Here is a 24,676-nt window from a genome sequence, read left to right as displayed (position 1 = left end):
GACCCTTCTTCAAACTAAACGTCTCAATTTTACTGCCCTGTATTTATTGGTTTCCCGGAGGCTGCTCGATTCAGACCTGGTCGGCCCTGTGCGTATCTGCCTACCCCCCCCCCCCCCCCCCCCCCGGCAGCGAGCTCAGGCACCCGCCACCCCCCCACCCCCACCCCACCCACCCCCCACTACACCCCCCACCCACCCATCCCCCCACTACACCCCCACCCACCCACCATCCCCACTACACCCCCACCCCACCCCATCCCCACTACACCCCCACCCACCCACCCCCCACTACACCCCCACCCACTACACCCCCACCCACACCCACCCCCACTACACCCCCCACCCACCCATCCCCCACTACACCCACCCCACCCCAACCCACCCCCCCACTACACCCCCACCACCCACCCCACCCCCACTACACACCCCCCACCCACCCCCACCACACACCCCACCCCCTCCCCCCCCCGGCAGAGCGAGCTCCAGGCACCCCCCCCCCCCCCCCGTGTAAAAGCCTCGCCCGCGCATCTCCTTTCAAATGTTGTCCCTCTCACGTTGCGCCACGACGTCAAGAATTTGCCATTTCCTACCCGGAGAAGAAGTTCAACAAACTCCTCGCTTTTAAAATCTTTCTCCGGAGGTGCCACCAGTAGCGGATGGCGTGTACGACCCACTCCCACAAGTTCGGCACAGCGGCTGCCACAGGATCGATTCCGACCTCGGTTGCTGTTTGTGTGGAGCTTGCATGTTGTCCCCGCGGCCGCGTGGGTTCCCTCCGGGTGACCCGTTTTCCACCCACATCCCGAAGACGCGCGGGTTTGTAGGTTAATTGCCCCTCTGTAATTTGTCTCTGAAAGTGATACCTGTAGACAGAAATGTACCTCGGAACAAGTGACAAAGTCCCTCTGTTGGAAGCGGGAAAACATAAAACTAGTGTGAGCGATGGTCGGCATGGAACCGGTGGGCCGAAGGGTCTGTTTCCTTGCTGTCTCGTTCAATTCAAAAGTGATGCTGATGCATCTTGAAATAAGAATGCGTAAGGCTGGAAATACTCAGGTGACCGGGCAGGTGACCGTGGAGAAGGGAGTTGTTGTTTGAGGGGATTTCCCCAGCCATTTTCTGTTTCTATCCCACACCGTCGGGATAAAATTTGCAAGGAGTGCGAAAGGATGCTTAATTTAGAGTTCTTAAAATTGATCTCTTCTGGGGAACACGTCGCCTTGAGCTGTCTCGCAAACCAGGACTGTTCCCAGTTTCCAGTTCCCTGTCTACTGTTCCCTGTTTCATTTCTATCCAATAGTTTTTGTTTCGCCGCGAATCCCTGCAGATATGTTGGGATACACTTGCCCCCCCTCGGCGGCTAAACAACCCCTTCACGTTTACAGACACAGCGGGCAGGGGTAACTCAGTAGGGCCAGGCAGCATCTCTGGGGAAAAGGAATATTTCCCCAGAGATGTGTAAGAAGAACCGGCAGATGTTGGTTTACACCGAAGATAGACCTTTGTGAAGTTCCACCTTTCCTCATCGAGACAGGCTCTGCTTTGTTCTGTACCTTCCCCTCACTGACTCTCATCTGATGAAGGGCCTCGACCCGAAACATCACCTACTCCAGAGATGCTGCCTGCCCCTGCTGAGTTACTCCAGCATTTTGTATCTCCTTCCTACACCGTTCACCTTTATGTTGCATCCGCCACGCGTGCTTGGTTTATTTGGAGGCAAAAAAAAAATCGACACAGTTTTAAATTAAAATAGACCGAAATGGAGGAGGTTCTTTGTGATAACTGTCGACCACGACGAACTGCAGATGCCGGAATCTTGAGCAAAACACGAAATGCTGGAGGAACTCAGCGGGACAGGCGGCTTTAAACTCCAGCACTCTGTGTTCTGCTTTGTAATAACTATGTCGTGCAAGCTCTGAGGTTTGTTAGACATAACTCTGATAACTAGGCGTCAGAACCGTTGTCCAACTTTTGACAAGACTCTTGAGAAAACTATCAGCACATAAGCAGACCTGCCAGATAAATTAACACACTTGAACAGTTACTTCAGGGCTGGTTACGCGACTTTCAGTTATTTAGCTCCAGTTGATTTTGTTTGTTTTTGTATGTTGTGAAGAATCCCATTGCAACTGGGGTTTTTTTAACATCGTTTTACTTTTTAAAACAACAGAAGAACGGTTTCAGATTTTGATGCTCTGATGTAAGTAGAATTTAGCAGCGAAATGAGGGCCAAATTGGAAGGTTTTATTTGGTTGGGCACATTGTAAGTTGTTAATAGCGCGTCTGGCGCCCTCTGCAGCTCTCCGAGTTTCCTGCCCGCCTCCTGACTTATTTTAAACTCTTTTAACACACGGTGTGTGGAAAGGAATTGCAGACGCTGGTTTACACCGAAGACAGACACCAAAAAAGCTGGAGTAACTCAGCGGGTCAGGCCGCATCTGTGGAGAAAAGGAATAGGTAATGTTTCGGGTCGAGATCCTTCTGACACGGTGTATCTGACTCGATAACTCGAGCGTGTGACCTGGCGTCATTGGGAAAATGTTACCTTCAAGTTTATGTAGAAAACTGGCCGACAATCGTATAAGATAGTGCCACAATCTACCAACATCTTTAATGCGACCTTAAACTATTAGTTCTCATTGACTACTGCAGGGCAAAAACAAGGAGTCAAAAGAAATAAGAGGGTTTTAATTGTCATGTGTACCCATCAGGGAAGAATGGAATTCTATCTATAACAGGCCTGTTAGCGCAGTGTTTATAGATACCATAATAAACATATAAAAATTGGTAAATTAAAAACTTCAATACTAATCCATATACTAAAACTTTCGTTTGTTATCTTGTTTGTGACTGAACTTCAGCCAAAACGGTACACGATAGCGCGACAATTTTAGGCCCACCTTACTCACCATCGACACTTTAGTGATAATGCAAGTAGTTTTATTGAAATCCGTGTTATATTTTTAAAGTTATTCACATTTTAAAGTTTAAAAGGAGGGGAAGGGGGTAGTGGGGAGAAGGGAGAGGGGAGGGGAGGGGGGGTTGAGGAGAGAGGGGAGGGGGGGTGGAGGAGAGGGTGCTGCACCAATGCAGGAGAGGTTTGGGCCCAACGGGTCCACTTTGTCTAGTTTTTAAAAAAAACTAGATGATGCAACCGAGACAGTTCATGGTTCATAGTTTAGTCAGTGTTGTGTAGTGCACAGGAGCTTGATGGTTGTTGGGAAGAAATTGGAGGTCATAGTTTTCAGACTCCTAGAGCTTCTTCTCGATTGCAGGAGTAAAATGAGAGCCTAGTCAGGGTTGTGAGGGTCTTCGATGATGCTGGCTGCCTTTTTGAGGCAGTGCCTCCTATACAAGTATATCACTTTAACGGTGCGGAGATCAGTACCTGTGATGGACCGGGCAGTGTTCACTGCATTTTGTAATCTCCTTCATTCCTGGGAGTTCAAGGTGCCAACAACGTGTGGGTCTGTATGTTAATTGGCCTCTGTAAATTGCCCCGAGTGTGCAGGGAGTGGATGTGAAAGACATAGAAAAACATAGAACTAGCGAATGGATATTGGTCGGCGAGGACTTGATGGGCTGAAGGGCCTTTCCATGCTGTATCTCTAAGCTGAAGCTAAAACTAAAACTGGAAGACGATACATAGACATAGACATAGAAAATAGGTGCAGGTGGAGGCCATTTGGCCCTTCATTGTGATCATGGCTGATCATCCACAATCAGTAACCCGTGCCTGCCTTCTCCCCATATCCCTTGATTCCACTAGCACCTCGAGCTCTATCTAACTCTTTTAAATTCATCCAGTGAATTGGCCTCTACTGCCCTCTGCGGCAGAGATTCACAAATTCACAACTCTCTGGGTGAAAAAGTTTCTTCTCACTTCAGTTTTAAATGGCCTCCCCTTTATTCTTAGACTGTGGCCCCTGCTTCTGGACTCCCCCAACATTGGGAATATTTTTTCGTGCATCTAGCTTGTCCAGTACTTTTATAATTTTATACGTCTCTATAAGATCCCCTCTCATCCTTCTGAACTCCAGTGAATACAAGCCCAGTCTTTCCAATCTTTCCTCAAATGACAGTCCCGCCATCCCAGGGATTAACCTCGTGAACCTACACTGCACTGCCTCAATAGCAAGGATGTCCTTCCTCAAATTAGGAAATCAAAACTGCACACAATACTCCAGATGTGGTCTGACCAGGGCCCTATACAACTGCAGAAGGACCTCTTTGCTCCAATACTCAAATCCTCTCGTTCTGAAGGCTAACATGCCATTATCTTTCTTCACTGCTTGCTGTACCTACACAGTGGGTTTGTCTGAAATGCATTGACTGTACGCATTGCTCCAATGATTTGCTATCGAACACAACATCAGACATGGATTTGTATTTGGACTCTGCCTCACTAACCATCAAATCCTGGCTGAATTAGATTCTCCTTACACAAAGAGCCGTTGTTTTCTAAGCTTGTTCACCAAAACTGGCAGATCTGAGCTCTTGGCCCTGCACTGAGAGCCAGGGATTACTGTGAGCAGGGAAAATGTGGAGGTTCTGTCGCACTGATCAGAGAGATTGGTAGTCGGGAACAGATTGGCACAGATTTCCCACCTTTTGCCCAGTCAGCTGTGAACGATACTTGGGAAGTGGGATCTGCAGAGAGTGGGTGGCGAATATTGGACAGGAAAAGATGCAACTTTAGACTTTATAATAAATACAACGGGGAAACAAGCCCTTTGGCCCACCAAGTCCATGCCAACCATTGGCATTTAAGAGGTTATGGATAGGCATATGGATATGCTGGGAATGGAGGGATATGGATTATGTCCAGGCAGATAAGGGTTGATCTTGGCATTATGTTTGGCACGGACATTGTGGGACAAAGGGCCTGTTCCTGTGCTGTATTGTTCTATGTGTAGGATGGAACTGCAGGTGCTGGTTTAAACTGAAGATAGACACAAAAAGCTGGAGGACCTCAGCGGGACAGGCAGCATCTCTGGAGAGAAGGAATGGGTGACTTTTCGGGTCGAGACCCTTCTTCAGACTGACCAGTCTGAAGAAGGGTCTCGACCCGAAAAGTCACCCATTCCTTCTCTCTAGAGATGCTGCCTACCCCGCTGAGTTACTAGTTTTTTGTGTCTATCTTCTGTACTGTTCTATGTTCTATGACGCTCAGACGTGAGTGTGCTGCTGTAAGTTGCAATCTTTTGGATAAGACATCAAACAGTTGTCTTACTAATGGATATTAAACATTCCAGGACACCTTTAAAGAACAACGAGGGGCCTACCCATGCTTTCCTGGCCGATTGTTACCTATTATTTGGTTATTGCTGTTTTTGGAATGGTATAGCCAACAAATTAACTGCTTCCTACTGTATGTTATTTCTCCGGCTGTAATGCAGTTTCTCTTTAGGTAATTTGTCGGATGTGGACATGATTAGTAGGCCACCATTTATTGTCTTGAGAAGAATCACTCGCTTGGCTATTTCAAAAGACATTAAGTGGATGGTTTTTACAACAATGCAAATTTGATGGCCACCAATTGCAATCATAGTTTTTTTAAATTCCAGATTTATTAAATGAACTACTCAATTCCTTTAGATTAGAGATACAGTGTGTTAACAGGCCCTTTGGCCCACCGAGTCCATGGCGATCTTCGTTTACCCGTTCACACTAGTTCTGTGTCCTGCACACTAGAGGCCAATTAACTTACAAATCTGCACGTCTTTGGAATGTGGGAGAAAACCAGACCACCTGGAGAAAACCCACGCAGTCACAGGAAAAACGTGCGAAGACCATACGGACAGCACCCGTAGTTCGGATTGAACCCGGGTCTCTGGCGTTGTAAGGCAGCAATTCTACTGCTGCGCCACCGTGCCTAGAATGATGACCTTGGCTATTTCAGAGGGTGGTTTTTACAACAATTCAAGTCTGATGGTCTCCAATCGCGATAATAGTTTTTTAAAATTCCAGATTTATTTAATGATCTACTCAATTCCACAGCTGCTGCATTGTGGTTTAAATTCCTTTCTGTGGACAATTAATCCAGCCCCCTGGATTGCAATCCAGGAAGTGAACCCTTTTTACGACCATATAAATCAGTTCAATTGAGTTTAGTTCATTGTCACGTGAACCGAGGTACAGTGAAAAGCTTTTGTTGATTGCTAACAAGTCAGCGGAAAGACAATACATGATTACAATATAGCCATTCGCAGTGTATAGGTGCAACCCTAACCCTAACTCTAATGTGGTGCCATGTAAATGCATGTGTTTTCTTCTCTTTGAAGCCAGGAGATGGGTCTGTGCTCCAGCGCTGAGCTGTGGTTGTGTTGCTTCGACTCCCACTCAAACTGTCCATGACTTTGGCTGCAACGCTGCCGCAAGTTAGTCTGATGTATGAATCACATCCCGCCGGGTGACGCATGATGTGGTCTGTGGTTGCCGGATCCAGTCCGGACAGAACCAGCCCTTTGTCATAAAATACCAGCGCAATGAGACGAGCTAGTTCACTGTGGGGGCAACTGACTCGTCTCATCGCCCGAGGTCACCCAGGGTCTGGGCCGGGGATTCAAATTCATAGAGTCACAGAAACACAGAGTCACAGAGACACAGAGTCACAGAGACACAGAGTCACAGAGACACAGAGTCACAGTGTGACAGAGTCACAGAGTCACAGTGTCACAGAGTCACAGTGTCACAGTGTGACAGAGTCACAGAGACACAGAGTCACAGAGACACAGAATCACAGAGTCACTGAGTCACTGAGTCACTGAGTCACTGAGACACTGAGACACAGAGTCACAATATCACAGAGTCTTACAGCGTGGAAACAGGGCCTTCAGCCCAACCTGCCCACACCGACCAACATGTCCCATCTACAGTAGTCGCACCTGTCTGTATTTGGCTCATATCCCTCTAAACCTGTCCTATCCATGTACCTGACTACATGTTTCTTAAACATTGCGATAGTCCCTGCCTCAATTGTCTCGTCCAGCAGTTCGTTCCATACACCTACCACCTTTGCGTGATAATATTACCCCTCAGATTCTTATTTAATGTTTGCCCCCTCACCTTGAACCTATGTCCTCTGGTTCTTGATTCTCAAGAGAATCTGTTCATCTACCCGATCTATTCCTCTCATGATTTTATGCACATCTATAAGATCCCTGCACGCTATTCCCCTGGGACTGATCCATCGGCATTAGCTACTCATCCCAAGCACTGGAACCCTCCATGTTTTACAAAGTTGGATGCAGTAGAGACTTTTATGAAACAAATTTAGTTTATCAAGGCCCTGCCAGGTTCCAAACTGTGCTGGAAACAAGCTAGACAGCAGACAGATTGAGGCTTGTTACAGCAGAATCACTCTGAATGGAGATGAGGTGAGCAGCTCGGATCAAAATCTTGCATTTAAAATACTCCAATGCAATAAAGTATAATTGACACAAAATCTGTTTGGAAGAAATGTTACTTTAATTTGAATCTTTGATTAGATTGCAATATTGGTCAGCCCATTGTAGAAACATAGAAACATAGAAAAATGCTGTTGGTGCAGGAGTAGGCCATTCGGCCCTTCGAGCCAGCACCGCCATTCAATATGATCATGGCTGATCATCAAAAATCAGTACCCCGTTCCTGATTTTCCCCATATCCCTTGATTCCTTTAGCCCGAAGAGCTAAATTTAAACCTAGGAAGGATGTGGGGGAATTTTGAGAAGATGCAGAAGAGGTTTAGCAGAAGGCTGCCTGGATTAGAGGGCATTATTGAGGGTATTAGAGGGTATTAGCTATAAGGAGAAGTTAGGCAGACGGATTGTTTTCTCTGCAGTGTCAGAGGGTGACGGGAGACCTGATAGAAATGTGTAAAATTATGAGAGGCATAGATAGGGTAGGTAATCAGAATCTTTATTCTGGAAATGTCAAGATCCAGAGGGCAAATACTTAAGGTTAGAGGGGCAAGGTTTAAAGGAGATGTGTGGGGCAGGTTTTGTTTTATACAAAGAGTGGTGGGTGCCTGGAACCTGCTGCCAGGGGTGGTGGTGGAGGTAGATATCATGGTGGTATTTAAGAGACTTTTGGATGGGCACATGAATATGCAGGGGATGGAGGGAAATAAATCACATGCAGGCAGAGGTGGTTAGTTTAACCTGGCATCAGATTCAGCATGGCCATAGTGGGCCGAAGGGCCTGCTTCTGTGGTGTACTGTACGGTTCTATGTTCTAGACAGAAGTTTTGGGTCAATTTCTGATGTATACCACACAGTCTAGACGAGGAAATGAAATTTTAATAAACTGAGCATATATCCCACAATAATGTAAACTGAGATAAAGAGCCAGTTGAGGTTCTGATCTACATTCTGGTGAATGGTTCTGATTACACTGTATTGTTCTGTTCACTAACTTGAAGGGCATCACAGTGGCCTCACAGCGCCAGAGACCAGTTTCGATCCTGACCTCGGGTGCTGTCTACTGAGTTTGCACGTTCTCCCTGTGACCATGTGGGTTTCCTCTGGGAACTCCGGCTTCCTCCCACATCCCGATGACATGCAGGTCTGCAAGTTCATTGGCCTCTGTAAAATTGTCACTGGTGTGTAGGGTATCACAAAATGCTGGAGTAACTCAGCGGGTCAGGCAGCATCTCTGGAGAGAAGGAATGGGTGACGTTTCGGGTCGAGACCCTTCTTCAGGCTGATGTCAGCGGGGGGGGCGGGACAAAGAAAGGATATAGTTGGAGGCAGGAAGACAGTGGGAGAACTGGGAAGGGGGAGGGGAAGAGAGGGACAGAGGAGCTATTTAAAGTTAGAGAAGTCAATGTTCATACCGCTGGGCTGTGAGCTGCCCAAGCGAAATATGAGGTGCTGTTCCTCCAATTTGCGGTGGGCCTCACTACGACACTGGAGGAGGCCCATGACAGAAAGGTCAGACTGGGAATGGGAGGGGGATTTGAAGGGATTTGGTGTGTAGGGAGTGGATGAGAAAGAGGGACAACATAGTACTGAATAGGTGATCAATGGTCGGCGTGGACAGGGTGGGCTGAAGGACTGTTTCCATGCTTTAACTTGCTAAAAATAAAATGCAGTTCTGTGCCTTTCAGCTGTGTTGGTCTGAGTGCTAAACATTTATCTAACCAGTGTTCTGACGTCAGGCAACAGAATGACTCTGGGGATGTAAGGAAGCGATTTCCATTTGAGGCTGTGTCATGATGCCTTAGGACACGGGGCAGAATTTGCTTGCATTCAATCAGCTGCAAATAGAATGGAACCCTCAGCAAGAAATGCTGTATCAGAAACAGACCTGTAACCTAAGAACTGGTTGGGTCTTGGTGTGGGATATTACAGCTACACTCTGCATCATGGATGCAAACTTGGATTGTTTTCCATGGAACGCCGGAGGTTGAGGGGAGACCTGATAGAATTCTTTTAAACTATGGGAGGTGTAGATAGGGTAGACAGGATGGAAATGTCAAAGACTAGAAGGTATAGCTTTCAGGTGAGATGGGCAACTTTTAGAGGAGAAGTGCGGGCCATATTTTTTTACGCAGAGGCTGTTGTGTGCCGGGAACGCACTTCTAGGGGTGGTTGTGGTGGCAGATTCAATAGTGGTGTTTAAAAGGCTTTTGGATGGGCATATGGATATGCAGGGAATGAGGAGATATAGATTACATGTAGGCAGAGGAGATTAATTTAACTTGGCATCATGTTCGTCACAGACACTGTGGGCCAAAGGGCCTATTTCTTTTACCATACTGTTCTATGTTCTAAGGTTCAATTGAGTTAGCTATACCACAACCATCACAAGTATAGGAGTGTAGCTGAGTGAGCTCGTTAGTGATTGGAAACTGCTGGTTTTATTTAGGAGCTTTGACTGTTTTAACCTCACTAATGCAAGCTCAGGAACTAAATAACGATTGCAGATGGACTTCATGCATTTGATTTCAAAATTTCACGTCAGCTGTTGCAAAATTTCAACAGCATATCATTTTGAAAAACAAAAAACAAACTTTCTTCTCAGAAACAAGGAACTGCAGACGTTGGTTTACAAAAAAAGACACAAAGTGCTGGAGTAACTCCACGGGTCAGGCAGCATCTCAGGCGAACATGGATAGGTGATGTTTTGTAACATTAATTGCATGAACTGCCTGATTCATTCAAGGTTGTGGGTCACACCAGTAGGTCTTGTTGCCAGTTTACTGCTTGTTTATTCAGCCACCAGTAAGTGGTAGTGAGTCGTCTCCTTGAATTAGGACAACGTGTTTGGCGAAGGTCCCTGATGAAGGAACGGAGAGGATGTGGCGAGCTTTGGAGAGATATTGGTGCCAGGTGGCCTTGTCCTTCCAAGTGGCAGAGATTGAGGAGCTGTTATGGATGAAGCCTTGGCGATTTGCAACAGTGCGTAGTCATAGCGCATGGAAACAGGCCAAGATGGCCCAATCTTGCACAATGCAGGGCTGCAAGAGGGATGAATCCCTGGATTGCGGATCAAAGTCACTGCTTACACCTGGATTGGGTTGAACTTCACCGAGTGTTGTTGGCGTGAAATTTATTTGGGCAAGCGAAGCATATTCCAACACGCTCCTGACTTGCAGATGGAAAATCGTTCAGGAGCCACAAGTTGACTCACTTGGCATGGAGCACCAGCCCCTGCTGTGATGTGCAAGCAGTCGTCTTTTACTATGAGTTTGGATTTTTTAAACATTTTGAAACAAGCACAGACTTGATCCTCCTCATTAAAATCTGGGCGACAGATGCAAACACCCCACTGCTTCTAGCCCATTACTGATCAAAGTAAAGTTTCACCTGGTCTGAACCTGGTCCAGAGTGGACAAATGTATTGTTTGGCGAAGTTTTGGGGGCAGAGATAGATAGATTCTTGATCAGTGGTTATGGAGAGAAGGCAGGAGAATGGGGTTGAGAGGGAAAGATAGATCAGCCATGATTGAATGGCGGAGTTGACTTGATGGGCCGAATGGCCTAATTCTGTTCCTATCACTTATGAGCTGCACTGGACAATCGAAGGTATCACAAAATGCTGGAGTAATTCAGCAGGTCAGGAAGCATCTCTGGAGAGAAGGAATGGGTGACGTTTTGGGTCGAGACCCTTCTTCAGACCGGGCAATCATTGCGCCAGTCATGGGAGTTTCACATTTCCTCGATTAACTTTGAGTTCCCGTTCTCCGAGCTTGGGTAAGATTCTGCTCCGTACCTGCCGACTCCGAGCTGCTGGCAATTCCCTGAACTCGCCACTCCTGGCGTCTGTGCAAGAGCTCACAAGTGGAGCGGGCTGTTTTCATGTTCATAAGCTCTAGGAGCAGAATTGGGCCATACGGCCCATCAAGTCTCCTCCACCATTCAATCATGCCTGATCTATCTTTCCCTCTCAACCCCATTCTCCTGTCTTCACCCCCATAACCCCTGACACACTTACTAATCAAGAATCTATCAATCTGCGCCTTAAAAATACCCCATTGACTTGGCCTTCACAGCCTTCTGACAACTAATTCCACAGACTCACCACCCTCTGGCTAAAGAAGTTTCTCCTCATCTTCTTTCTAAAGATACGTCCTTTTGAAACTGAAGCTGTGGCCCACTGGTCTTAGACTCTCCCACGAGTGGTAACATCCTGTCCTCATCCAATCTATTCAGACCTTTCACTATTCGGTAAGTTTCAATGAGGTCCCCCCTCATGCTACTAAACTCCAGCAAGTACAGGCCCAGTGCCATCAAACGCTCATGATATGTTAACACAATAATTCCTGGGATCATTCTCGATTTGATGTTTGAACCTGCTGTATGTAATTCTCCAGAGAAGGCATCTCCTGTACTTCCAGGAGAAGGCCGGAGAATGGGGTTGAGAGGGAAAGATAGATCAGCCGTGAATGAATGAATGGTTGAATAGACGATGGCTGAATGGTCTAATTCTACTCCGAAACCTTATGCGTTTATGAACATCACAACCTCATCCCACATCGAACGACGAGAGGGTCGTCATTCCAGTTTGAACCACAGGGGAATTGATTGATTAATGGAAAGATACAGCATAGAAACAGGCCCTTCAGCCCACCATGTCCACACTGACCTTTGATCATCCATTCACACTAGTTTTATATTATGCCACTTTATCATCCACTCCTTACACACTAGAGGGCCTACTAACTTACAAACCCACATGTTTTTGGGATGTGGGAGGAAACCGGACCATCCCGGAATGGCGGGACTGTCATATGGTGAAAGACTGGAGCGACTAGGCTTGTATACACTGGAATTTAGAAGGATGAAAGGAGATCTTATCGAAACGTATAAGATTATTAAGGGGCTGGACACGTTAGGGGCTGGAAACATGTTCCCAATGTTGGGGGAGTCCAGAACAAGGGGCCACAGTTTAAGAATAAGGGGTAGGCCATTTAGAACTGAGATGAGGAAAAAACTTTTTCAGTCAGAGAGTTGTGAATCTGTGGAATTCTCTGCCTCAGAAGGCGGTGGAGGCCAATTCTCTGAATGCATTCAAGAGAGAGCTAGATAGAGCTCTTAAGATAGCGGAGTCAGGGGGTATGGGGAGAAGGCAGGAACTGGATACTGATTGAGAATGATCAGCCATGATCACATTGAATGGCGGTGCTGGCTCGAAGGGCCGAATGGCATCCTCCTGCACCTATTGTCTACTGTCTATTGCCCAAAGGAAACCCACGCGGTCACAGAGAGAACATGCAGACTCCGCATAGATAGCACCCGTAGTCAGGATCCTACCTGGGTTTCTGGCACACACATGCACATGTACGGCCACTCTCACATGGACACGTACACGCATCATATATGTGTTCTCATTGAAGCATGCACACACACGCTAACGAACACAAGCACGTCTATCGCTAAGCACTCAGAGACAGACCAACTCTCTTTTCTAAAGCTATAAAAAAGGAGCCTCATGGTGTCAGGAGAAAATTGTTTCTGTGAGAATACCGTCTTCCAACTGGAAAGTTCAAATTTGTGACTTGCAGCCAACTTTGTTGCTGACATGTTGATTGGGAAGAGTTTGGAGTTTAGTTGACCTTTCAAACAGCCAAAAATAGTCAAAACCAAAGCATTTTGAAAGGAGCAGTAACTGTCTGAAACAATGACCTGTTCGCCCAGATCTGTCAGAATAACATTTCTGAAGCTTCCTCACTAATGAGGCAAGAGGGACGGGGCGGCGCGGCAGAGAACCCAGAGATCCGGGTTCGATCCTGACTACGGGTGCTGTCTGTAAGGAGCTATATCGTACCGTGACCGCGTGGGTTTTCTCTGGGTGCTCTAGTTTCCCTCCACACTCCAAAGGCGTACAGGTTTGTAGGTTAATTTGGCTTTGATAATAGTTGTAAATTGTCCTTAGCATATATGTAGGGTGCTGTTAGTGTGCGGCGCAGACTCGGTGGGCCGAAGGGCCTGTTTCCGCGCTCTATCTCTAAACTAAACTAAACTAGATTGAGATTAGTAATAAAGAGAGTTCAAGTTAAGAATGTTTAGTAACTCGTGTAGTTTGGAGATACTCCGTATACAGACAGCACCCATAGCCAGGATCGAACCCGGGTGTAAGCACTGCAAGGCAGCAACTCTACTGCTGCGCCACCGAGCCGCCCCCTCGCCCAACATTGTCATATGTACCAACACACACCAATGAGACTTGTACTCACAGCATCTTAATGGGCCCGTAAACCCAATGAATGTAATACATACATTCAATAATATTCAGTAATATTTGTAGTACCAAAAACAATGTCCTTAGTGCAACCAAAGATACAGGAGCAGAATTAGGCCATTCAGCTCATCGAGTCTACTCCGCCATTCAATCGTGGCTGATCTATTTTTTCTTCTAAACCCCATTCTCCTGCCTTCTCCCCACAACCTTTGACGCCTTTACCAATCAATCTCCACTTCAAGCTGCAAAATAGCGCCAGAATGTGGCGACTATCTGCGTGCTGTTCCAGAAGAGCATCGTTTGAACTAGTTTCTGGCGTGTCTTGACTGGAGAGCGTTCAGAACAAGCATTTCACTGTAGACACAAGAAACTGCTTAAACTGGTTTACCAAAAAAAGACACAACGTAAGTCAGCAAGTCAGCAGGTCAGGCAGCATCGCTGGAGAACATGGATAAGGGATGTTTCTGGTCGGGACCGTTCTTCAGGCTGTATCTCTGTACATGTGACCACAAAGAGCCCCACTAAACTCAGTCACTATGGTGTAGGGACAAAAAGTGCAGGTGCTGGTTTAAATCGAAGGTAGACACAAAATGCTGGAGTAACTCAGCGGGTCAGGCAGCATCTCGGGAGAGATGAATGGGTGACGTTTCAGTCTGAAGAAGGGTCTCGACCCGAAACGTCACCCATTCCTTCTCTCCAGAGATGCTGCCTGACCCGCTGAGTTGCTCCAGTATTTTGTGTCTACCTTCACTAACTATGGTTGCTGGCGGAGTGCAGGGGATGGTTTGCTAAAATGGAATGGATATCTTGGATTGGGAATTCTGGCACACCGTGATGTTTTATTTGGGAAAGTTCCTGGAAGAGTTGACATTATTTGTTCAAACTTTTCATCCGTGGTTCCAGCTTGTTTGTTGACTGTTAAAGAACAAGCAGATCCCCACGTTTGATTACTTTGGCCTGTTTGGAGAGTTGCTTCGTGCCCTTTTGTTCCAGTTGGCAGATGAGTTACGTGATTGTACCTCAGCCGTGGCGGCACTCAGTCCGTCAGATGTAAGAGTCTGCACTGAGGCCCAGTTCAGTTAAAAAATACACTCGGGTGGCGCAGCGGCAAAGCTCACAGCACCAGAGACACGGGTTCGATCCTGACCACGGGTGCTGCTGTTCAAAGTTTGTACCTTCTCCCCGTGACCTGAGTGGGTTTTCTCCGGGAAGCTCCGGTTTCCTCCCACACTTTGTAGGTTAATCGACACACCACAGGGCTGTGTTCTGAGCCCCATGCTCTACTCCCTCTTCACACACGACTGTGTTCCTGCATTCGACACCAACACCATTGTCAAGTTTGCAGATGACACAACGGTGATCGGGCTGATCACCAACGGGGATGAAACAAACTATAGAGCGGAGGTGCAGAACCTGGCGGACTGGTGCTCGGATAACAACCTGTCCCTAAATACCACCAAGACCAAGGAGCTGATCATCAACTTCCGTAGGTCACATAACGGGGAATATGCCCCGATCTCTATCAATGGGGTCAGTGTGGAGAGAGTGTCCAGCTTCAAGTTTCTGGGCACTCACATTTCGGAGGACCTAACATGGTCCAATAACACTGCTGCGCTGGTCAAGAAGGCACAACAAAGACTGTTCTACTTAAGAACACTGAAAAAGTCTGGTCTACCCCAACAGCTGCTGAAGACCTTCTACCGCTGCACCATAGAGAGCATCCTAACGCATGGAATCCCTGTGTGGTACCTCAGCTGCACGGAGGCAGAAAGGAAAGCTCTACAGCGGGTAGTCCATAGAGCTCAGAGGGCCATCGGAACACAGCTACCAGACTTGGAGGGCATCTACAACACACGATGCCTCAGAAAAGCCACCAGCATCCTCAAAGACTCTTCACACCCCTGCAACAGTCTGTTCGAACTCCTTCCATCGGGCAGACGATACAAGGCCTTCTATGCCCGCACCTCCAGACTCAGGAACAGCTTCATCCCCAGGGCCATAGCTGCTATGAACCGGTCCTGCTGAGCCGGATGGCCACAACGCATAGATCAACTTGCACTTTACCCTGTCCAAAACTGTTACAACTGTTCGTTTCGTTGGGTTGCTGCTGTCTAAATTACCTAAATTAGTGCATCGTATGGGAGGCGCATTCCCAATCTCGTTGTACCCCTGGGTACAATGACAATAAAGATATATTGTATTGTATTATTGTATTGTATTGTATAACATTGTCCCCAGTGTGTGTTGGATAGCGTTAGTGTGCGGGGATCGCTGGATACTCGCTGTATCTCTAAACTAAACTAAAAAGCCTCTCAGTCCGATGAAATGTAAAGGCTGAGCTGTACATCCCTGCCAATTCAGATGGCGGGACCCCATCTGAAGAGCACATAACACAACTTGCTTGGGAATAATAACTCATTATGTTCTTGGCATAAAGCATGGGATTTTACGATTGTCTGCCCGAACAAGTTTTTTCAAATTATCGTCAGTATGTTTCTATCGCTTCACAAACAGTTGTTTATCTTCACTCTGTAATGTTTGTCATCCTCCCAGTGACCTGTAGCTTGAGCCAGGGACCTGCCCTTACTCCACTCTGGTCCATGGGAGGGCCCAGATTTCTTGCCTGGATCGCTGCTTCTCTAGGAGCTGCGGCCAGATCCTTCTGGCGGTGATATGCACTGCAGAAACCCCCTGGCGGTGCCCCCCTTTCATAAGTTAATAAGTTATACGAGCAGAATTAGGCCATTTGACGCATCAAGTCTACTCCGCCATTCAATCACGGCTGATCTATCTTTCCCTCTCAACCCCATTCTCCTGCCTTCTCCCCATAACCCCTAACACCCGAACGAATCAAGAATCAGTCAATCTCTGCCTTAAAAATACCCAAATGGCTTGGCCACTACAGCCATCTATGGCAATGAATTCCACAGATTCATCCCCCTCTGAATAAAGAAATTCCTTCTCATCTTTCTAAAGATACGCCCTTTTATTCTGAGGCTGTGCCCTCTGGTTCTAGACTCTCTAACTGGTTGAAACATCCTCTCCACATCCACTCTATCCAGGCCTTTCACTATTCGTTAAGTTTCACTGAGCCTCCCCCTTCATCCTTCTAAACTCCAGTGGATACAGAACCGTCAAACGCTCACCAGACGTAAACCCAATAACACCCGGGATCATTCTCATAAACCTCCTCTGGACCCTCTCCAACATCAGCACATCATTCCTCAGATATAGGGCTAGTTAACTATCGAACCCACCCTGCTCTAAAAGGACATGTCTGGACTGTTTTAACTTGTCCATTATTATTCCCTTCTCTCATTAATTCCCTTTTAAAGTGCACCTTCTCTGCAAACGTGTCTTCCACAAGAACGGAAAGGTTTATAATTAAAAAAATGGAGACATAGAGAGCTGCAAATGCTAGTTCACAAAAAAAGACACAAAGTGCTGGAGTAACTCAGCGGGGGCAGGCAGCATCCCTGGTAGACGTGGACCACATTGAAACTTACCGAATAGTGAAAGGCTTGGATAGAGTGGATGTGGAGAGGATGTTTCCACCATTTGGAAGACGGGGGTGGGGGTGGGGGTGGGGGAGATGGGGGGGTGAGGGGCGACGACCTTTCAGGTCAAGGCCTTTCTTCAGTCTAATTGTGGTGTGACGGGGGGGGGGGGGGGGGGGGGGAAGAAAGCTGACCGAAATAGATTAATGTATTCGTACTGAGACTGAAATGGCACCAAATGATATGTTATTGAAAGAGCTCATTTTAAGAGGCCACTTGTGGAATTATGTTGAGCAGATTTTGAATAGGGAATGTCAAATAAGATTGTACATGTTCCACATATACCGACATCAAAGACCAGATGGCACGGCTTTAAGGTGAGAGGGGCAGAGTTTAAAGGAGATGTACGGGGCAAGTTTTTGCACAGAGGGTGGTGGGTGCCTGGAACACGCTGCCAGGGCTTGTAGTGGAGGCAGGTACGATAGTGGTGTTTAAGACTTTTAGACAGGCACACGAATATGCAAAGAATGGAGGGATATGGATCATGTGCAGGCAGAGGAGAGTGGTTTAACATCAGGTTCAGCATGGACATTGTGGGCTGAAGGGCCTGTTCTTGTGCTGTACTGTTCTCTGCTCTAAGCTGACTCATCCCACCACAAGCAGAGAGTAGTACTAAACTACTATCTACCTCTTTGGTGACCCTCGGACTATCTTTAACGGCCTTGCACGAGACGTTATTCCCTTATCATTTACCGATACAGTGTAAATAGATCGATTGCAATCGTGTATTGCCTTTCCACTGACTGGTTAGCATGCAACCAAAAGCTTTTCACTGTACCTCGGTACATGTGACAATAAACTAAACTGAATCAATCTTGGTGATCGGCTGAGCATGAATCTTCATAGAGAGAAATACAGCTGCTTGTCTCCGTCTGGCACCAATTAGTTTGCATTTTATTTTGTTTTGTACAGTGAATGGGGGGGGGGAGTCATCTTTATGTCAGCATTCCACCTGTCACTGTTTGCAGGTAGCGCTTCAGTAATTACAGACAAGGGAGATAATTCCCTCGGCTCCACAAACGCTGCCATCTGCTGGGCAATGTCAAACCTGAATCACTGACCCACAGCATCGACATTTGCCAAACGACTTAATGATGAGAGGCAGCAGGAGGTGGAACTGGAAGCTGCCCAGAATGGGATCAAACACCCGACTCCAACTACACAGGGCGGGAGGGTGGGTCTCCACACACGTGCACATGTATACGCGCACACACACACACACACACATACACACACACACATACACACACACACACACAAACAATCACACACACATACACACACACATGCACACACACACACACACTCGTATAGACACACACAGTCATAAACACGCCCACATATACATGCACACACACAAATACAGTCACAGACACAGGCACACATACACACACACACACACACACAAAAACGCATATACATTCACATACACAGACACAGAATCACACATGGTTACACTTCTTCTTTCGTATATCAACTACAACAATCAAAAGTGGCAATTGGTGCTTCAGAGTACCGTAGATGACGCTTTGCTGCAAATTTTACCAGTTCCGCAGAACTACCCAGGGTGGACGACGAGGACATAAAGCAGCTGCCACCCCATGCAACACTGACAATATGAATACAAACACACACACACATACACATTTACAGATACACACAGACACACAAATATAGAGGTCAAGCATATTGACCCACAGTTACACACACACACTGACTCACAGACACGGACACATGGACATATGCGGTCAAGCATATTGACCCACAGTTACACACACACACTGACTCACAGACACGGACACATGGACATATGCGGTCAAACACCCTAATTCCAATTAAACAGTACGAACAAGGCAACGGACTGTTTGAAAGTCGCTCTCAGCTTCACACCAACGCAGCCCTGCAAGTGGATTATGCTTCAGATATGACCAGAACTTTTAATTGTGTTGGCCGATTAACCTACAAACATTTTTACTTACGAGATACAGCGCGGCAACAGGCCCTTCAGCCCACCGAGACCGCGCAGACCTGCGACCACCCCGTATTAACACTATCCGATGCATTAGGGACAATTTACAATTTTTTACCAAAGCTATTTCACAAACAAACATGTACATCTTTGCAATGTGGGGGGAAATCGGAACAGCCGGAGAAAACCCACGTGGTCACAAAGAGGACAAACAAACTCCATACAGACAGCATCCGAGGTCAGGATCTACCGCTGCGCCACCGTGCCATCCTATTTTTTTAAACTATTAGTACAAACTCCATACAGACAGCACCCAAAGTCAGGATTGAGCCAGGGTCTTTGGTGCCGTGAGGCAGCAGGTCGACCAGCTAATCAATCATCCAGCTAATTATTGAGTTGATCTTTCATTGCTAATTATTGAGTTGATCTTTCATTGCTAATTGTTAGGGAGATCCTTCATTGCTAATTGCTATTTTCTCTCTCCAGGGCCATTGTGGACCACTTGTCCAGAATGTGTTGGTTCACGTTGGGCATTCTGCTGCCATCTTTGGTCGTGGCTGCGCCTCCTCCCATCAATAAACTGGCATTGTTTCCCGACAAAAGCGCCTGGTGTGAAGCTAAGAACATCACCCAGATCGTTGGCCACACTGGATGTGAGTCAAAGTCCATCAAGAACAGGTAGACGCAAAATCAATATGTTAAACTAACCTTCTAGTTAAACCTCCTTGCCTGTATCCACCTATCACTCGCCAGGCTTTGTCCCGGCCCCACTCTTCTTTTCCAGCTGTCTCTGACACAACTCGTATCAGAGGTGACTTTCGGTTCCATAGTATATGGAACAGTACAGTACAGGTCTAGACCATTCAGCCAGCAACATCCATGCTAAACATGATGCCATATATTGGCAACTGATCTCTGCCAGCATGTGATCTATGTCCGCCCATTCCCTACATATCCATGCGCCCATCTAAAACCTTCATTAAAACCACTATCATATCTATCTCCATCACCACCTCTGGCAGCGCATTCCAGGCACCCACCACCCCCTTTGTACAAAAAGAGAAACAAAGAAATGCAGACCCTGGTTTACCAATAAAAGACACAATGTGCTGGAGTAACTCAGCGGGTCAAGCAGCATCTCTGGAGAACATGGATATGTGGCGTTTCAGGCTGGGGTTGAAGGTTTGAAGAAAGGTGCTGACCTGAAAAGTCAACTATCTATGTTCTCCATAGATGCTGCCAGACCCATTGAGTTACTCCAGCATTTTGTGTCCTTTTTCTCAGTAAAACAACTTGCCCGACACATCTCCATTATACGTTATCCCTCTCACCTTAATGCCATGCCCTCTCGTCTTTGCCATCTCCACTCTGGGGAAAATAAAGGTTCTACATCTACTCTTTCTATGCCTTTAATAATTTAAGGTTCTTCTAACAGGTCTTCCCTCAGCCTCTGACGCTGCAGAGAAAACAATCCAACTTTGTCCAACCTTTCATAGAGTCATAGAGTCCAACAGCGTAGAAACAGGCCCTTTGGACCAACTTGCCCACACTGACCAACATATCCCATCTACACCACTTGCCCGTGTTTGGCCCATATCCCTCTAAACCTGTCCTATCCATGTTTAATTGCTTCTATTGTGTTAGTCCCTGCCTCAAGTACCTCCTTCAGCAGCTCGTTCCATACACCCACCACCCTTTGTGTGAAAAGGTTACCCCTCAGATTCCTATAAAATCTTTCCCCCACCACCTTAAACCTATGCCCTCAGGTCCTCGATTCCTCTACTCTGGGCAAGAGACTCTGTGCGTCTACCCAATCTATTCCTCTCATGATTTTATACACCTCCTTTGAGGTAATACCCTCTAATCCAGGCATCTTCCTGGTAAACCTCTTCTGCACCTTCACCAGAGCCTCCACGTAATTTGGGTGACAGAGAGATTTCAATAAAGAAAAGGCTTTAAGAACTCCTCCTCACCTTGAAATTGATGTGATCAATCCCAGTCAAACACAAATAAACTTTTTGGCTGACAAGAAAATGTTAAATGATAAACTAATCTAAATTGTTCTCTTTTTCCTTAGAGCTTGCCTTGGCCAGTGTTTCAGCTACAGTGTGCCCAACACTTTTCCACAGTCCACTGAATCTCTGGTTCACTGTGACTCCTGCATGCCAGCACAGTCTATGTGGGAAATTGTAAGTAACAACCAGCACCTCTCGTGTTCCACCTTCCCATCTCTGTACACAAGGGCGCTCTGAACGTGTACAGTCACTCTCTCTCTCAGTACATCCATCCCAATCGCCCTTCAATCTACATCAATGCACTCAAATTTTCCACACTACAGCTTTTCTGATCCCTCTCCACCTTATTCCACATTTTATCACATTTTCACATTTTATTCCAAGCTTTCACGTTTCCACATGTTATCACATTTTCCACACAGCAGCCTTTCTTATAAATTTCCATTCCATAAAATGCTGGAGCATCTTATGGAGAGAAGGAATGGGTGATGTTTCGGGTCGAGACCATTACCCATTCCTTCCCTCCTGAGATGCTGCCTGACCTGCTGAGTTACTCCAGCATTTTGTGAAATAAATACCTTCGTTTTGTACCAGCATCTGTAGTTATTTTCTTACACGTATAAATTTCCATCTTATTTCCCAGCCTGGCCAGGAGATCACTGACCTTTTCCTTCATCCTTTCTCCTGAAATACTGCCCCCGCCATCTCACACTCCCTGCACCAGACTATTTGTTCTGATTTAGACTTTGGAGATACAGCGTGGAAACAAGCCTTATGGCCCACCAAGTCCATGCCGACCAGCAATCACCCCTCACACTAGCACCATTAGCGACAATTTACAATTTATTTACCAAAGCCAATTGACCTACGGACCTGTATGTCTTTGGAGTGTGGGAGCAAACCGGAGCACCGGGAGAAAACCCACGCGGTCACAGGGAAAACGTACAAACTCCGTACAGACAGCACAGCAGTGAGGCAGCAACTCTACCGCGACGCCACTGTGTCGCCCTAAATGTACCTGATGTAAAGAATCATTTCATTGTCTCTTTCTCTTAACGTTCTTGTCCAGGATGTCAAAAGTCACCTAGATACAAGGAATTGCTGATGCTGGTTTACAAAATAAGACACAAAGTGCTGGAGTGACTCATCTCTCTGGGGAACATGGACAGGATATATTTCAGGTCGGGACCATTCTTCAGACTGATTGTGACTACAACCAGCTGCCCGAAACATCACCTGTCCAGCCATACTGGAATGGCCTACACCTGCACCCATTTTCTATATTTCCATGTTCTCCAGAGATGCTGCAAGACCCATTGAGTCACTCCAGCAGTTCTATCTTTTTTGCCAAAACTCACCTATCAATCCTCCCGCAACCCAAGACTGAGGAAGCTAATCCTCACATCCTGATGAACTGCTTTCACTCCCCTTCCCCCACACCCTTCCCCCCACACCCCTCCCCTTCCCCCATCCACACCCTCTACTCCCCCTCGCGTCCCCCATCCCCCCTCCCTTTCCCTGCCCTCACAAAGCACTTGCATTAGGATTAAAAACTGAAAATGCCGGCAAGACTCAGCAGGTTAGGTGGAACTGCATCTCGGACCCTAAACTTCACTTCCCTCACCACAGATGCTGCCTGACCTGCTGAGTGTTTCAAGCCTTCTTGGTTTTAGTTTCAGATTGTGGGCATCTGCGGGTTTGTTTTTTCTGATGTTTCTCGCCTCTTGAGTTGTGGGTGTTTTACTGGCAATGCATCAAACAGTGGTGTGAATTACAGATCAAGCTGGAATGTCCAGGGAACGAGGAAATGCCCAGAGTAGACAAGCTGGTGGAGAAAATCCTGCACTGCAGCTGCCAGGCCTGTGGGAAGGAACAGCATCAAGATTCCCAGCTTTTCAACGGGATTTTACATGAGGAGGAAGCATCTCTGAGAATGGTTGAAACTCATCAGATCATCCACCACGAGAAAGAGATTGACCTCAAACCTGCCAGAGATGAAGCCTAATAAAATGGACATTTTAATAGAAAAATAGCAAAGATGCAGTATAAAATTTCAGTTTGTTCTATTTGTCGAGTTCCTAGAAGAAGAAAAAAAATCAAAGTATAACAATTCTTTTTTAAAACCATGCAGACTTATTTAAAGAGAAAGTCTTTAAAGAGTAACACTTTGTTGTAGAAATCCCATTCAGATAATAATATATAATTCACCACGGTCCAGCAAAGTATAATTGGAATTTGATGATCAGTGTTGAGTTCACGAAACCAGTAATCAAGTTTGTAAGCCACAGTGTGTAGCCACTCCAAACACATAACTGTTTGTATATAAAATTATAGTTTGTAAATCTGTGTAAACTTTTTTTTCAAAATCTTTGCATTTAATTTTCTGACCATCATCTTTCTCGACATTTAGAGGGAAAAACGACAGGGCGATTAACACAGGGGGGAAGGAATTAAATCACAGCCATAAGGATGGTGGGTTAGAGCAACTAACACAGCGGGTGAGATACTGACATCAGCGAGCCTCTCTCACATACACATACACCTGCACCATTGTTTCACTGAACACCTTCGCTCAGTCTGCCTGAATCTACCTGATCTCCCGGTTGCTAAACACTTTAATTCTCCTTCCCATTCCTACACAGACCTTTCTGTCCAAGGTCTCCTCCATTGTTAGAGTGATGCTAGACGCAAATTGGAGGAACTGCATCTCATATTTCGCTTGGGCAGCTCACAGCCCAGTGGTATGAATATTGATTTCTCTAACTTCAGGAAGCCCTGGCATTCCCTCTCTCTCTATCTCTCCCCCACACAAGTCACATTAGCATCTCACTTTCACCCAACAAGCAGCTAACAATGGCCTGTTTTCCTTGATCATTGTTACTTTTTTGCATATCTTTCATTCATTGTTCTTTATCTCGCTATAGCCTTGCCTACATCTCTCGTTTCCCTTATCCCTCACCAGCCTGAAGAAGGGTCTCGACCCGAAATGTCACCCATTCCTTCTCTCCAGAGATGCTGCCTGTCCCGCTGAGTTACTCCAGTTTTTTGTGTCTATCTTCCGTTTAAACCAGCACCTGCAGTTCCTTCCTGCACATACACAAAGGCAGACACAGTACCAGAGAGTATAAGAAAATAACTGCAGATGCTGGTACAAATCGAAGGTATTTATTCACAAAATGCTGGAGTAACTCAGCAGGACAGGCAGCATCTCAGGAGAGAAGGAATGGGTGACGTTTCGGGTCGAGACCCTTCTTCAGACTGACCAGAGAGGATACATACAATCACATCCAAAAGGACAATCAATCAAATACACCAGATACCTATCTCTGTTAAAGGATGTATTGATGAGTAAGGGTTGGAAACTGGGGAGCAGTTTGTAAATCATTCTCATCTTGTTTATAACATTGTGTTCTTCCGCTCAAATTCTGTACTTATAGTTTTTCTTTTTATAAACTGTTGGATTAAAT

At 46.4% G+C, this 24,676-nt stretch overlaps 1 protein-coding gene across 2 annotated transcripts in view; it reads left to right on the top strand.

The window, feature by feature from the left end:
• nbl1 (NBL1, DAN family BMP antagonist) overlaps positions 1-24,676 on the top strand; it is a 30,739-nt gene extending 6,063 nt beyond the window's left edge. For both annotated transcript variants that reach the window (XM_078425083.1, XM_078425082.1), the window contains exons 2-4: positions 19,681-19,872; positions 21,272-21,383; positions 22,987-24,676. In XM_078425083.1, the coding sequence (XP_078281209.1) occupies positions 19,706-19,872; positions 21,272-21,383; positions 22,987-23,214 (507 nt within the window). In that variant the 5' untranslated portion in view covers positions 19,681-19,705 and the 3' untranslated portion in view covers positions 23,215-24,676. The remainder of the gene's footprint in view (positions 1-19,680; positions 19,873-21,271; positions 21,384-22,986) is intronic.

The sequence above is a fragment of the Rhinoraja longicauda genome, chromosome 30, assembly GCF_053455715.1.
Source record: "Rhinoraja longicauda isolate Sanriku21f chromosome 30, sRhiLon1.1, whole genome shotgun sequence".
NCBI lineage: Eukaryota > Metazoa > Chordata > Chondrichthyes > Rajiformes > Arhynchobatidae > Rhinoraja > Rhinoraja longicauda.
Note: the sequence above shows the minus strand (reverse complement) of the source record. Positions and strands in the feature narration are given on the sequence as shown.